General features: G+C 52.5%; 1 protein-coding gene across 2 annotated transcripts in view; it reads left to right on the top strand.

Moving 5' to 3' along the window:
- Positions 1–3,690: 3,690 nt before the first annotated feature.
- Positions 3,691–14,643, top strand: part of AGAP3 (ArfGAP with GTPase domain, ankyrin repeat and PH domain 3) — a 243,096-nt gene continuing 232,143 nt past the window's right edge. The window contains exon 1 of one of the 2 annotated variants that reach the window (XM_038388865.2): positions 3,691–4,120. In XM_038388865.2, the coding sequence (XP_038244793.1) occupies positions 3,856–4,120 (265 nt within the window). In that variant the 5' untranslated portion in view covers positions 3,691–3,855. The remainder of the gene's footprint in view (positions 4,121–14,643) is intronic. The other variant, XM_038388867.2, reaches the window with a different exon arrangement.

Below are 14,643 nucleotides of genomic sequence, written 5' to 3' on the forward strand. Positions count from 1 at the left end.
GTTCATATACCCCCCTAGCAGCCCGTGCTTCTGCATGGAGCCCTGCACTGCTTTGGTACTTGATTGTCCTCTTTGGAGAGCTGCATGTCAAACCCCATCTAGAGAAGAGTAGCCACAAGGTAGACATCCCCAAAACACTGTCAGAGAAGAGATGGCACTTCTGGAGCTGGGACAAGTGCCAAGCCAAAGCAAAGGAGCTCCAGGAAAAGCACCTGATGACAAGGGACAGGACCTCTGGTAATGCTCTCTCTACTGTGACGTTCCCCTCTGGTGTTATCCGGACCGGTGATCTGCTAGATCACTCCACTCCTTGACTCTGGGAGCCAGCCTTACCCTGCTCTGCTGTGAGAACCCCCACGCCTGGGCTGGTCACGCACAGCCTCTGGCATGTAAACTGCTCCTTGGATTGTACAACCGAATGACACTAGCCAATAAATCTCCAGTCCCAGACACAACCCCTAAGAACCTCCATCTTGCAGTGTCCAGTAATGCCTGCTGGACACTGCAAGCTTATATGAGTTCATCAATTTAACAGAGAAATGGATATGTACCAGGCTTTTATTGCAAGGGGAGTCTCTGACACACTTCAAACCAAACGCACTGCTTCAGGTAGAATAAACAGATTTATTAACTATAAAGATAGATTTACGTGATTAAAAGTCAAAACATAAGTTGGATTTGGTCCAATGAAATAAAAGCAAAACGCATTTTAAGCTGACCTTTCAATGCCTTTGCAAACTTAGATGCTTCTCACCACAGGCTGGCTGGTTGCCCTTCGGCCAGACTCTCCCCTTTGATCAGCAGTTCAGTCACTTGGTGGTGGTGGTGTCTGTAGCTGTAGGTGGAAGAGAGAGGAAGAGCATGGCAAATGTCTCCCCCTTTTATCACGTCCTTTCTGCCCTCTTGGCTTTGCCCTCCCCCCTTCACAGTCAGGTGAGCATTACCTCATCGTAGTCCCAAACTGACCAAGGGAAGGGAGGTGACTCCCTCGAGAGTCTAACAGATTCTTTTGTTGCTACCTAGCCCAGTGTCCTTTGTTTCTGTGAGGCTGGGCGGGGTTTGTCCCATACCCCCCGCCCCGATGAGATGTGAACGGCCTCTCTCCTTTTGGAGAGTTTTTGCCTGGGCTTATTTTAAGCCATGAGGACACATTTTCAGCCTCATAACTACGTACATGAAATTACAACCTATAACATCACTATAACAACCATGCTCAGTGCATCATGAGCCTTCCAAAGACACCCGACATGACAAACGTTGCATTGGACACCACACAACCATTTTATAAAGATGAACATGGGGGTGCAGGGTGTTCCCCGAGGTACAAGCGTCACAACTACCCACTCTGATTAGGAGGAACTGGACTGCATTTTTGCAAGTGATGCAGCAATCACCGCACCCAAGAAGCAGCTGGTGGACAGTTTTCCAGAAAGCATCCAAACCCCCATGGCAGCATCCTTGACCCCACATGTCCCCTGGGGGCTTACTGGGAGGAGATTTCTCTGGATGGATGGTGACTTTTCCACACTAAGGGGAACTCCCACACTGGTGGTCTGCCACTGCAGCCACAGGGCAAGCTCTGCACACATCTCTAGGGAATTCTTTCACATCCTGAAGGTCTGCAGCTACTGCTGGTCATCCTGCATCACTGAAGTGCTGTCTCACTAGACAGTGTGACCTGAGAGTCCAGAAATGGTGCTTCATCAAGTGAAGCTGCTCCAGACACATGCCCTGCAAAAGTAATTGCTCAGTTTTAATCTCTTGCTCCTCCTCCACTGGTAGGCATATCACTACAGCATCCGAAGCTGCTGAGCCAAATCCATCTGACTCCAAATGCCCGTGCATCATCCTGTTTGTACTGATGAGTGCCATGATCCTGGTGCTCGGCAGCGTGTCTTCCATACCGCCTCACACCAGTTCAAAAATGGTGTTGCCAAAATATGGCTGAATTATGGGATGCCAGGAGAGTAATGATGGTCATTTGTTAGTTTGCCCCAGAATTCCTGTAGGTTCCAGTAGTGATCCCAACGTCACATTGTGAGACAAATCTCAGCGCAGGGTGGGTGGTGGCGTTGCACCCTAAGATACCTGGCCAGAATGCCATGCAGTGAATTGGAACAAGCGCAGAGCCGTGTGAACGCAATGATTAATAAGGGAAGTCCACTAAACTGCCATAACAAAGTGGTGTAGCTGCACTTGAGTTTAATAGAGCCAATGTGCTGCACTCAGAGCAAGCGACCTAATCCGCTGTAACATCCCTGTGTAGATAAACCCTGAGGCATTGGGTGTGGTGTTTTGAGTGTGCTGATGACACCCTGCTGTATGCTTCTCTCTCTCTCTCTTATCTGACTCTGAGGTTCAGTACCTTGCCTTGCAAACTGAACTCGGCTGGCTTTTGAGCGATGCCCCAGCCTGCCCCTGACCGACACCGGATAGCACGCTGTCTTTCCAAGCAATATGGAGAACTGCAGGGATGCATCATGTAGAAGTCAGACAGTGTCCTCATTAATGACAGGTTTCAGAGTAGCAGCCGTGTCAGTCTGTATTCGCAAAAAGAAAAGGAGGACTTGTGGCACCTTAGAGACTAACAAATTTATTAGAGCATAAGCTTTCGTGAGCTACAGCTCACTTCATCGGAATGCATCCGATGTAGCTCACGAAAGCTTATGCTCTAATAAATTTGTTAGTCTCTAAGGTGCCACAAGTACTCCTTTTCTTTTTGTCCTCATTAAGGCAGTCACATTGAGGGCAGGGCTACTAATTACTGGCTGGCTACTCCAGGCCTATACTCAGCCCCTTCACTATCTCTGTGGAAATCAATACAGAGCAAAGGTACACGTGATGCTGGGAGGTATTGTAGGTAGGTTTTGGCTCTAAACAGCCAGAAGAAGTGACTGGGGGGAAATGTGCCATTTTGTATATGGTGTGGTGTGTCCCAGAGTCCTAGTCTCTCTTGTGTCTGCCTATGCTACAACTTCCCTCCACTGTGCTGGGGGGATCAATCAATAGGGCAGGTCCCTGCAGTTCACTCTGCAAAGTACCAGGAGAGGTGCAGCTACACCCAGAGAAATCTTGGACCCTCCTTTCTATGCTGAGCCATGTCAGTTGTGCAAGTGGAGAAATATGATCTGCTCTGGTCACCAGGATGTGTAGGGCTGGGTAAGGGACAGTGATGTTCCCAAGGGAACCCCAAGGACAAGCCTGGAGGGGTGGTCACAGCTGGCACCTCAGGTCGTGGCTGCCAGAGGCTGAGGGATAAGGGGTTCTGGGGAGCCTGAGCTCTGCATTAGCAAAATGTTTGGGTGGTGAACCAACGGACCCCCCCGCCCCGAGGCGCGGCGCCACTGGCAGAGCGATTACTGCTAATAATGGTCTAGTAAGAAGCCGCCCTGTCCCGGGCCAGGCTGTTACCCCCAGCCCCGTGCGCTGGCCCGAGGCCGGCTCGTCCCAGGGTGTCGGCGGCCGGGCACAGCCCTGCGGGGGCGGCGCGGGGGACGCTCCAGCTGCAGCCCCGGCACCCGGCGCCCGGCGCGGGCGGGCGGGCGGGCGAGGCTGGCCCGCGGGCCGAGCTCCGGGGCGGGGCCGGCGGGGGTCTGAGGCTGCCGGGGGCGGGTCCCTTCCCCTCCCCTGCGGGAGCCGGAGCCGGCGCTGACGCGGGGCGAGGCGAGGCGAGGCGAGGCGGGGGCGGTGCGTGACGCGGGTCCTGCTGCGGCGGCTGCTGGCGGGCCGGGCTCGCGGAGACCGAGCCGAGCCGCGCCGCGCCGAGCCGAGCCGAGCCGAGCCGGCCATGCAGCGGCTGCCGGCGCCCTGGGCACCCGCCGCCCCGCGCCGCTGAGCCCCGCTGCCGCCGCAGCCATGAACTTCCAGGCGGGGCCCGGGCAGAGCTCGCAGCCGCAGAGCCTGGCGGCGCCGGGCGGGCCGGGGCCGGGCTCCGCGGGGCCGCCGCAGGCCGGGCCGCCCCAGCCCCAGTTCGGCCTCTCCAACTCGGCCGCCATCCGCGCCGAGATCGGCCGCTTCGAGTCGGTGCATCCCAACATCTACGCGGTCTACGACCTGCTCGAGCGGGTGGAGGACCTGGGGCTGCAGAGCCAGATCCGGGAGCACGTCATCTCCATCGAGGGTGAGCGCGGCCCGGGCCGGGCCGAACCGAACCGAACCGAACCGGGGGGGGGGAGTGCGGGCCGGGCCGGGCCGGGCCGGGCCGGGGGGGGAGTGCGGGCCGGGCCGGGCCGGGCCGGGCCGGGCCGAACCGGGGGGGGGAGTGCGGGCCGGGCCCTTATCCGAGGGCAGCGCCGGCCGAACCGGGCCAGGCCCGAGGGGGAGCGCGGACCGGGCTGAACCGAAGCGGGTCGGGGAACGTGGCCCGAACTGGACCGGTCCCTCCTTTCTGTGCATGGAGCCAGAGCCGGGGCGGCCCTATGGCCCGAGGGGAGCACGGGCCAAACCGGGCCGGGGGGGCAGAGAGCTGGGGTTGGGGGGCACAGCATCAGAGTAGCCTCTCGCCCGAGGGGAGCGTGGGCCGAGCCGAGGTTGGGGGGCACAGCCGGGGCGACCCTCTCGCCGAGGGGGAGCGCTGGCCGAACTGGCACTTGAGCAGGGAGAGGCCAGTCGGGTCTGAGATCTTCTTCTCCAAGAAGGCCCAAGGAGGAGAGTGAAGTAGATGAGGAAGGACGGTGCTGGCCCTGGGGGACGAGCCCAAACCCCGGTCCGAGATCCAGGTCTCTTAGGGTTTGAGTTGGAAACAAATGCGCCGGCACTGGAATTGGAGAGACTGGGCCATAGACAGGGCCTCCTGGACTGCGCTGGCCTCGCTGAGGCTGAGCTGAAAGCAGAGGTGCTGGGGGTCAGGGAAGGGACTCCCGGATTGGGAATGGGGCCCAGTCTCTGCCGAGGAGGAGCTCAAATGGGACTGGGAGTGTGTGGGGGAGCCCCTCTGGGTCTGGGGACTGGACCATGTTGTGTTGGGGCTCCTCAGGAAGGATGGGCCCCGGGTGCAGTGTGGCTCCTGCATCACAACGGGTGACAGCTGGTCACCAGGGAGGAGTCATGGAGCATGACTTGTTTCCGAAGAGCTTGTCTTCCTGCCTGACTGGGGCCGAGGGAGTGGGATGCTGGGTTCCTTTGGCCTTTGCACTGACTTGGCTTCGCTCTCCAGAGACATTGGGACCGATTCTGGAGGCGACACTGGTTAATCCCCATTGATCTCAACTGATTGATCTGCCATTGGGTGGGTGAGAGGGGATCAGACCCACTGGTGGTTTCTGCCATGGGCTGGCTGCCCCTTGGCTCTAAGTCCTAAGGATGGATGTGGGTGGCACACTTTGACCTCTCTGTGAGGATGCTTCTCAGGTCCTTTCCTGGCCGGCTCAGAGGTTGGGACTCAATAGTTCCACTGCATTTGCCACTGGGGCCAGTGCAGGGGACGTGCAGTGAATGTTCGGGTGTCTTGCTCATTCTTGCTGCCTTCATTTTGTGCCTGTCAGAATTGCTGCCTGTTTGTGTTTTGTCTCCTTCTGAAGGAGGCTCTTTAGCTTTATCCTCTGCTCCTTGTTCCGCTGTGTTTGCAGCATCTGATTAGACATGATAAAAGTACCTTATAAAAGTGCGATCAGATCTTTTCTCTAAAGAGCTGCCTCCACCTGCCCACTCAGCTTCCCCTGGGCAGGAGAGAGCAGCCAGGCTGCTGCAGGAAATGGAGCCCCTGCTGCCGGGAAGGAGAGCTGGTGCGTTTTCTCCATGGCTCTGCAGATAGGCCATGATTAATCAATTACTGAACATCACATCACCCCCTGTGCTTCAGCCCCTGGTGTTTGTTAATGAGGAGATGATCTGATGTAAGAATCGTCTCCTGAGACCCAGGCTTTGCTTAGAGCATGTGTATACTTGAGTGGGACTAGTGCCCTCTCTGCCACTGCCCCCAATAAGGGGGCCGAGGGCTGGTAGAAGGGCTCACTGCCAGAATGGAGTGCTTGCGCCCTTACAAGCCAAAGGCTGGGGAAGCCACTGGTAACAGAGTGTCTTTCCTCAGAACAGAGCCTGCAATAGATTTACTGTTGGCTCCAGCCAGAGGAGCCCCCCACAGTGAATGTGCCTCAGTGGCCCTGACCCCCCCTGCATGCAGATGGGATTAATTCTCCTGCCTGGGTGGCCAAAGTGGGTCAGATGGTTACAGAATTCTGTAATTGTGGGAAGACTGTTTGTGGACTTGGGCTCTTCTCTGGCCACTACTCAGTTTAGACTGAAGTTCTGTGCTGGCAGGGAAATGCAAGTAAGTCACTTCTCCCTCCCGAGGCCTCCCAGACAGAAGGCTGGGAAAGGGGCACCTCTTGCCTGCATGAAGTAGCCATGGTTGTGTGGCGTGAGGTGGAGGGGAAAAGTTGGGGCTCTGGAGACCTGAGTGGTGCCGTGGTGTGGCTGGTGGATCCCTCCACTTTGGCACTGACCAGACAGGAGTGGTGTTCAACAGCATGTGCCTCTTGTTAGTTAATCAGGTAACGGGGGCCCAGGAAGCTCAGATCCCCTGCAGGTTAGCGGGGGAGGCAGCTCATTAGCAACAATTGCCCTGGGTGTTTGGATCTGTGTTAATGAAAAGCTCCTTTGAGCTAGCAGCTTTTGCCAGGGTTACTGCACGAGGCAGGTCAGAGAGCAGTGCATGCTCCAGTCTTTCCCCGGTTGGCACAGGCTCTAGTGGGTGCGTGTGTGTGTCTGGTAGTGGGCAGAGGTAGGGGCTGCTTGTCTGCGTGCTCAGGGGAAAGCAGGTGGCAATGGCTGGTTCCCTGGGGTGATTGCAAAAAGCCTGTGTATCGGCCAGAGGCTGCCTTGGACAGGCCTGCGTTTGCTGGACAGGTGCACTCAGCTAGCTGGTGCCCAGTGTGTTCCAGGCTTGTTTATCCCTCCAGTGTTTGCAGCACAAGCTGTCACAGCTGGTCTTGAGGAGGCTTGTGTATTACCAGCTGTGGGAGCTCGGTCATAGAAACTGCATCAAAGCACGGCAAAGCTGACTGCAGGAATGGGGCGTGGGAGTGGCAGGGAGCATATGCATTGGGAGCTTGGCCATTGAATTGTGTCTAGCAGGTGGGGGAGGCTGGGAATGAGGCCATGCTCTGGCTGATTTTGACCGTGGGGATTCAGACCTCTGCCCACTAAGAGGCCCATTATTCTGCCTGAGGAATCTGCTGGAGCATCTCATGTGCTGCTTGGTAGCACAGCTGTGGAACTGGTCCCCCCAGAGACCCCTGGTCTCTCTTGACTCTGCCCAGTGTCCCCCCCCCATTCATTTAAATAAAGAAACCGTCCTGAGTATTGTCTTAAGTCATCCAAGGTGGCAGTTTCTTGCATCCTCGGTCCATTCTGAGCTCTGTCAGTGTGAGTTACCGGCGTAGGGGCCAGGAGCTGGGAGCCTGGGTCTTGTAGGGGAACTGTGCAGTCCTCTAGCAGGGGACAGGACTGCTCATCCTTCTGGCCTGAGGAGACTGCTTTCAAATCTGTATCTGGTTCTGAGTGAGAAGAATTTGTCCACTTGGCTAACGTTACTGTTTCTAATAGTACTCACAGTGCACTGGGTTCTTCCCAATAAGGGAGAAGCCCCTGTCCCCTGCCTCTAGGAACTGATGGTTGAAAGAGAGAGAAATAGGCAAATAAACCAAGGGTAGTGGGAAGGGGAGCAATGCAGAGCTAGGCGGACAGAAGCCCCTCTCATCAACCTGCCTAAGGTGTGACGCCCTGAGAACCGGCACGCTTCCATCGGTGGCAGCAGATCTTTGGCTATTTCCAGCAGCGGAGTCGCAGCCAGAGATGGGTCCTTGGCTTGCCGGGCCCATGACAATCCATCTAGGCTTGACTGGGCTGTAAACTGGAGAAACTTGCCATCTCCCTGCTGTGGTGTGCGTTGTCACAGCTTCATCCCGGCAGGTGTCCAGCCCCTGAAGTTCCAAGGCTGGGCTGCTGCCACCAGCACTCGCTGTTCTGGAAACCCAAACGTAGCCCAGCTGTAGCCAGAGCTGCTGGTGGGGAGAGAGAGCTGGGCTGGGCTCCCACCCAATCACCCCAGACTCAGCCCATAGCCTTGGGGGGCGGGTGGGAGGACATGGGCCATACCTCTGCTTCTCCGGGATGGAGGAGAGCTGGGCCAGGCTCCCCTTGTTTGACCCTCTTTACACAGAACTTGGGTCCAGCAGCCTGACCCCTCTTGGGGCACAACACAGGCCAAAACCCCCTGGAGCAAAGACACATCACAATTGGGACTCGCTGCTTCTCCCAGCTGGGATCAAGTGTGTCCCCTTCACTACTGCGAAGCCACCCCCCAGTAAAGGAGGATGCCGAGCACACTGAAACTGTGAGCTCCCTGTACATGACCAGCTCCTTTTTCCAAACAGTATAGCAAAGGACAGCAGGTTCGGTCAGATGGGCAGCATGATTACACACATGGGATCTGGGTCTACCTGATTCAAAGGTCAGAAGACACCAACAGGCAGCAGGTTTAAAACAAACACAAGGAAGTATTACTTCACCCAATGCACAGTCAACCTGTGGAACCTGAGGGGCTACGTGATCTGGGGCTGGAATTTAGGTCTCACTGGGGCGACCGCTGCAGCAATACAGTGTCGGATGTGTATAGCTCAAGAAGGAGGTTGAGAATTGCACCGGGTTCAGAGAAGAGCGAGAAGAATGATTTAAGGATTAGAAAACCTGCCTTAGAGTGATAGACTCAAGATGCATCTGATGAAGTGAGCTGTAGCTCACGAAAGCTTATGCTCAAATAAATTTGTTAGTCTCTAAGGTGCCAGAGGTACTCCTTTTCTTTTTGCGAATACAGACTAACACGGCTGCTACTCTGAAAGACTCAAGATGGGATGTTTTTCTAAAAGTTCTGCTCTAGTCCAAAGAACAACTAATTGGGACATCCTATGGTTGGTGTTGTGCAGGAGGTCAGATTAGATGATCACGTTGAACATGAGAATGGTCAGACAGGGTCAGACCAGTGGTCTGTCTAGCCCTGTATCTTGTTTTCTGACAATGGCCAGTACCAGATGCTTCAGAGGGAATGAACAGGTCAGGTCAATTGTCGAGTGATCCATCCCTTGTTGTCCAGTCCCAGCGTTTGTAGTCAGAGGCTAGAGACACCCAGAGCATAGGGTTGTATCTCTGACCATTTTGGCTAATAGCCATTGTTGAACCTATCCTCCAGGAACTTATCTCATTCTTTTTTGAACCCATTTACACATTTGGTCTTCACAGCATCCCCTGGCAACAAGTTCCACAGGTTGACTGTGCATTGGGTGAAGTAATACTTCCTTGTGTTTGTTTTAAACCTGCTGCCTGTTGGTGTCTTCTGACCTTTGAATCAGGTAGACCCAGATCCCATGTGTGTAATCATAGAATCATAGAATATCAGGGTTGGAAGGGACCCCAGAAGGTCATCTAGTCCAACCCCCTGCTCAAAGCAGGACCAAGTCCCAGTTAAATCATCCCAGCTAGGGCTTTGTCAAGCCTGACCTTAAAAACCTCTAAGGAAGGAGATTCTACCACCTCCCTAGGTAACGCATTCCAGTGTTTCACCACCCTCTTAGTGAAAAAGTTTTTCCTAATATCCAATCTAAACCTCCCCCATTGCAACTTGAGACCATTACTCCTCGTTCTGTCATCTGCTACCATTGAGAACAGTCTAGAGCCATCCTCTTTGAAACCCCCTTTCAGGTAGTTGAAAGCAGCTATCAAATCCCCCCTCATTCTTCTCTTCTGCAGACTAAACAATCCCAGCTCCCTCAGCCTCTCCTCATAAGTCATGTGCTCTAGACCCCTAATCATTTTCGTTGCCCTTCGTTGTACTCTTTCCAATTTATCCACATCCTTCCTGTAGTGTGGGGCCCAAAACTGGACACAGTACTCCAGATGAGGCCTCACCAGTGTCGAATAGAGGGGAACGATCACGTCCCTCGATCTGCTCGCTATGCCCCTACTTATACAACCCAAAATGCCATTGGCCTTCTTGGCAACAAGGGCACACTGCTGACTCGTATCCAGCTTCTCGTCCACTGTCACCCCTAGGTCCTTTTCCGCAGAACTGCTGCCGAGCCATTCGGTCCCTAGTCTGTAGCGGTGCATTGGATTCTTCCATCCTAAGTGCAGGACCCTGCATTTATCCTTATTGAACCTCATTAGATTTCTTTTGGCCCAATCCTCCAATTTGTCTAGGTCCTTCTGTATCCTATCCCTCCCCTCCAGCGTATCTACCACTCCTCCCAGTTTAGTATCATCCGCAAATTTGCTGAGAGTGCAATCCACACCATCCTCCAGATCATTTATGAAGATATTGAACAAAACGGGCCCCAGGACCGACCCCTGGGGCACTCCACTTGACACCGGCTGCCAACTAGACATGGAGCCATTGATCACTACCCGTTGAGCCCGACAATCTAGCCAGCTTTCTACCCACCTTATAGTGCATTCATCCAGCCCATACTTCCTTAACTTGCTGACAAGAATGCTGTGGGAGACCGTGTCAAAAGCTTTGCTAAAGTCAAGAAACAATACATCCACTGCTTTCCCTTCATCCACAGAACCAGTAATCTCATCATAAAAGGCGATTAGATTAGTCAGGCATGACCTTCCCTTGGTGAATCCATGCTGACTGTTCCTGATCACTTTCCTCTCCTCTAAGTGCTTCAGGATTGATTCTTTGAGGACCTGCTCCATGATTTTTCCAGGGACTGAGGTGAGGCTGACCGGCCTGTAGTTCCCAGGATCCTCCTTCTTCCCTTTTTTAAAGATGGGCACTACATTAGCCTTTTTCCAGTCATCCGGGACTTCCCCCGTTCGCCACGAGTTTTCAAAGATAATGGCCAAGGGCTCTGCAATCACAGCCGCCAATTCCTTCAGCACTCTCGGATGCAATTCGTCCGGCCCCATGGACTTGTGCACGTCCAGCTTTTCTAAATAGTCCCTAACCACCTCTATCTCTACAGAGGGCTGGCCATCTCTTCCCCATTTTGTGTTGCCCAGCACAGCAGTCTGGGAGCTGACCTTGTTAGTGAAAACAGAGGCAAAAAAAGCATTGAGTACATTAGCTTTTTCCACATCCTCTGTCACTAGCTTGCCTCCCTCATTCAGTAAGGGGCCCACACTTTCCTTGGCTTTCTTCTTGTTGCCAACATACCTGAAGAAACCCTTCTTGTTACTCTTGACATCTCTTGCTAGCTGCAGCTCCAGGTGCGATTTGGCCCTCCTGATATCTTTCCTACATGCCCGAGCAATATTTTTATACTCTTCCCTAGTCATATGTCCATATGTCCAGTAATCATGCTGCCCATCTGACAGAACCTGCTGTCCTTTGCTATACTGTTTGGAAAACGGAGCTGGTCATGTACAGGGAGCTCACAGTTTCAGTGTGCTCGGCATCCTCCTTTACTGGCTGGTTCACTTGGGTAACAGAGCTGCTGCTGCCAGTAGATAGTGCTGTAGCTCAAGCAGCAGAAGTCAGAAATGTAGGAATTGCTAGCCTGGCATAGGCCCAAGGTCCAGTATCCCATCTCTGATGCTGGCAACACAGCGGCAAATGAAATTCAGTGTTGACAAATGCCAGGTAATGTACCCTGAAGAGAAACATTTAAACAAATCCTACACTGTACAGGTTTCTCAGTGAACTGAGTCAGCTCATGAAAGTGATGCTGTGGTCATAAAAAGCAAATGATGTTAGGAGGCTCAGGAGTGGGATGATGACCAATACAAAGCAGATTTTATTTATAATATCTGTGGATTTATGTAGCTCAGCGGTGCAGCCTCAGTGGGATACTGTGTCACCCCATCTCAAAAAGGGTTCTCAGACCTAGATGGATTCACAGAACAGCAACGAAAATGATCAAGGGCCTTGAAAACTTTCCTATGAAGAGTGATTGAAAAGCTTGGCATTGTTACCTTAGAGAGGAGATAAATAAGAGGGGATATGATAAAAGTCTATAAAATACTGACTGGTATAGATATGGGAGATCAGGAGTGTCCAATTCCCTGTTTTCTAATACAGGAGCTAACGGACATTCTGTGAAATTAAATGGTGGGAAATTCAAAACTGAGCATGTGATTAAACTGTGGAACTCACTGCTACAGGAAGTCATTGAGCCCAAAAATGTAAGATTCAAGAAGGGATTGGACATTTACAAGGATACCAAGAATATTCAGAGTTGTAATAATTAATGACCACGGATATTGGAATGGATATTAAACCTTTTGCTTCAGGGTTTGTCAGTTTCAAACTAGGAGAGATCATGCTGAGACCTATGCGGGGGGGGGGCACATTTCCCCCCGCATTTCCTCCGCAGATTCTGGTGCTGACCACTGTCAGAGAAGACACTGGGCTAGACGGACCTCCAGTCTGATCCAGTCTGGCAGTTTCACTGTTAGAAGACAGGGAAGATGGCTCCCAAACTGCGTTCCCTAGGTCGTTCATTCACATAGTCATAGATTCTTAGACATTAAGGTCCGAAGGGACCATTATGATCATCTAGTCTGACCTCCTGCACAAGGCAGGCCACAGAATCTCACCCACCCACTCTTGCGATAAACCTCACCTATATCTGAGCTACTGAAGTCCTCAAATCATTGTTTAAAGACTTCAAGGTGCAGAGAATCCCCAGCAAGTGACCCATGCTACAGAGGAAGGGGAAAAACCCCCAGGGCCTCTTCCAATCTGCCCTGGAGGAAAATTCCTTCCCGACCCCAAATATGGCGATCAGCTGAACCCTGAGCATATAGGCAAGATTCACCAGCCAGATACCCAAAAAAGAATTATCTGTAGTAACTTGGATCGCACCCCATCTAACATCCCATCACAGGCCATTGGGCCTATTTACCATGAATATTTAAAGATCAATTAATTGCCAAAATCATGTTATCCCATCTCCTCCATAAACTTATCAAGTTTAATCTTGAAGCCAGATAGGTCTTTTGCTCCCACTGCTTCCCTTTGAAGGCTATTCCAGAACTTCACTCCTCTGATGGTTAGAAACCTGCATCTAATTTCAAGTCTAAACTTCCCGATGGCCAGTTTATACCCATTTGTTCTTGTGTCCACATTGGTACTGAGCTTAAATAATTCCTCTCCCTCTCCTATATTTATCCCTCTGATATATTTAGAGAGCAATCCTATCTCCCCTCAGCCTTCTTTTGGTCAGGCTAAACAAGCCAAGCTCCTTGAGTCTCCTTTCATAAAGTTTTCCATTCCGTGGATCATCCTCGTAGCCCTTCTCTGCACCTGTTCCAGTTTGAATTCCTCCCTCTTAAACATGGGAGACCAGAACCGCACACAGTATTGCAGGTGAGGTCTCACCAGTGCATCATGCAGGCTGTGCTGTGGTGCCAAAGCTTCCACAGTCAGAGCCGGCAGGGGAGGTGGCAGCTGCCCCTGGTATCCGTTGGTTTTACCTTTTTTCTTTCGTTACAAAGAATGAACATATTTTTGGATAGAATGTCTTCGAAGAAAGCTGGTGGCTGGCTGCACGCTTTGTTCCTGTGTCGGTCCAGCACATTGTGCACACTGAGGTCTCCTGGCCTTTGTCCATTCCCCCCGCAAGCTCCTGTGTGCCCCCTCTGAGCCCCCTCTACTTCAGGGACTCTGCCCCCCCCCCCCCCCGCTATTCCCCCACGCCAGGGGCTATGTGTCCCCCAGACCTTCTGTTCCCTAATGCCAGGGGCTCTGGGTTCCCCATTCTTTCCCTTTCCCTCTGTGCCCTCCCAAGTGCTCTCCCCTTCCACCATTCTGATTTCTTTCCTTTCTCTCTGGGAGGGAAATCATGTAGAATGTCAACATTTTAAAACTGCATTGGGAGCTGAGATGGGGTATTGTTCTGCTGGAAAGTGTTAATGGCTGCCATCAAGTGGTTCTTTGGTCTGTAGACAAGATGTAGACAGAGATGGTTGAAATTGCCAGGTGTGCTGACTGGATGCCAGGTGTTTCCTCATGTTGATTATGATGAAAATCAGAAAAGGGACAAGAGTTCTTCCCAGAGCTGCTTAGAACGTTCCCTGACATTTGCAGTTCGAATGTGGAGCTCAGAAGCTCTTCAGTTACATCAAACAGAAGTGCTGGCAAGTTGATGAATAACTTTTGCAAACGTGGCCAATTAAAGTTGCAAATTCACGTGCTTGAAAATTAGCTGCCCATACACAAGGGAGTAGTGATGAGGTTGCCTCTGTCCCCCGGCTTTCAGCTTTGCATGTTGCAACTTTGATTGTGTCTACACTGCAATAAAATGCCTGCAGCCGGCCTGTGTCAGCTGGGCTCTGGGACCCTCCCCCATTGTGTGGTCCCTGAGCCCGAGCATCTACGCTGCGCTTTTATAACCCTGCAGCCCAAGCCCTGTGAGCCCGAGGGAGCTGACACGAGACAGTCACGATATTTGATTGCAGTGTATACAGACCCTGTAATAATTTTCTTTTAACAGAATGTTTTGGATATAATTTCTTTGGAAAGAGGAAAAACGTAAAAGCGAAATCTGTCAGGTGCAACCGACTCCAGTTTCAGCTCTAACTGCTCTGCCTTTCTGGAAGTTCGGTCCCAGAGTTCTCATATTGGGCATCTGGAAAATGAGGAATGCACAGGAAGTGGCTGTCTGCTAAACTTTTGGCTAAGTGACTTGTCCAACATCACAT

This window comes from Dermochelys coriacea, chromosome 2, assembly GCF_009764565.3.
Source record: "Dermochelys coriacea isolate rDerCor1 chromosome 2, rDerCor1.pri.v4, whole genome shotgun sequence".
Taxonomy (NCBI): Eukaryota; Metazoa; Chordata; order Testudines; family Dermochelyidae; genus Dermochelys; species Dermochelys coriacea.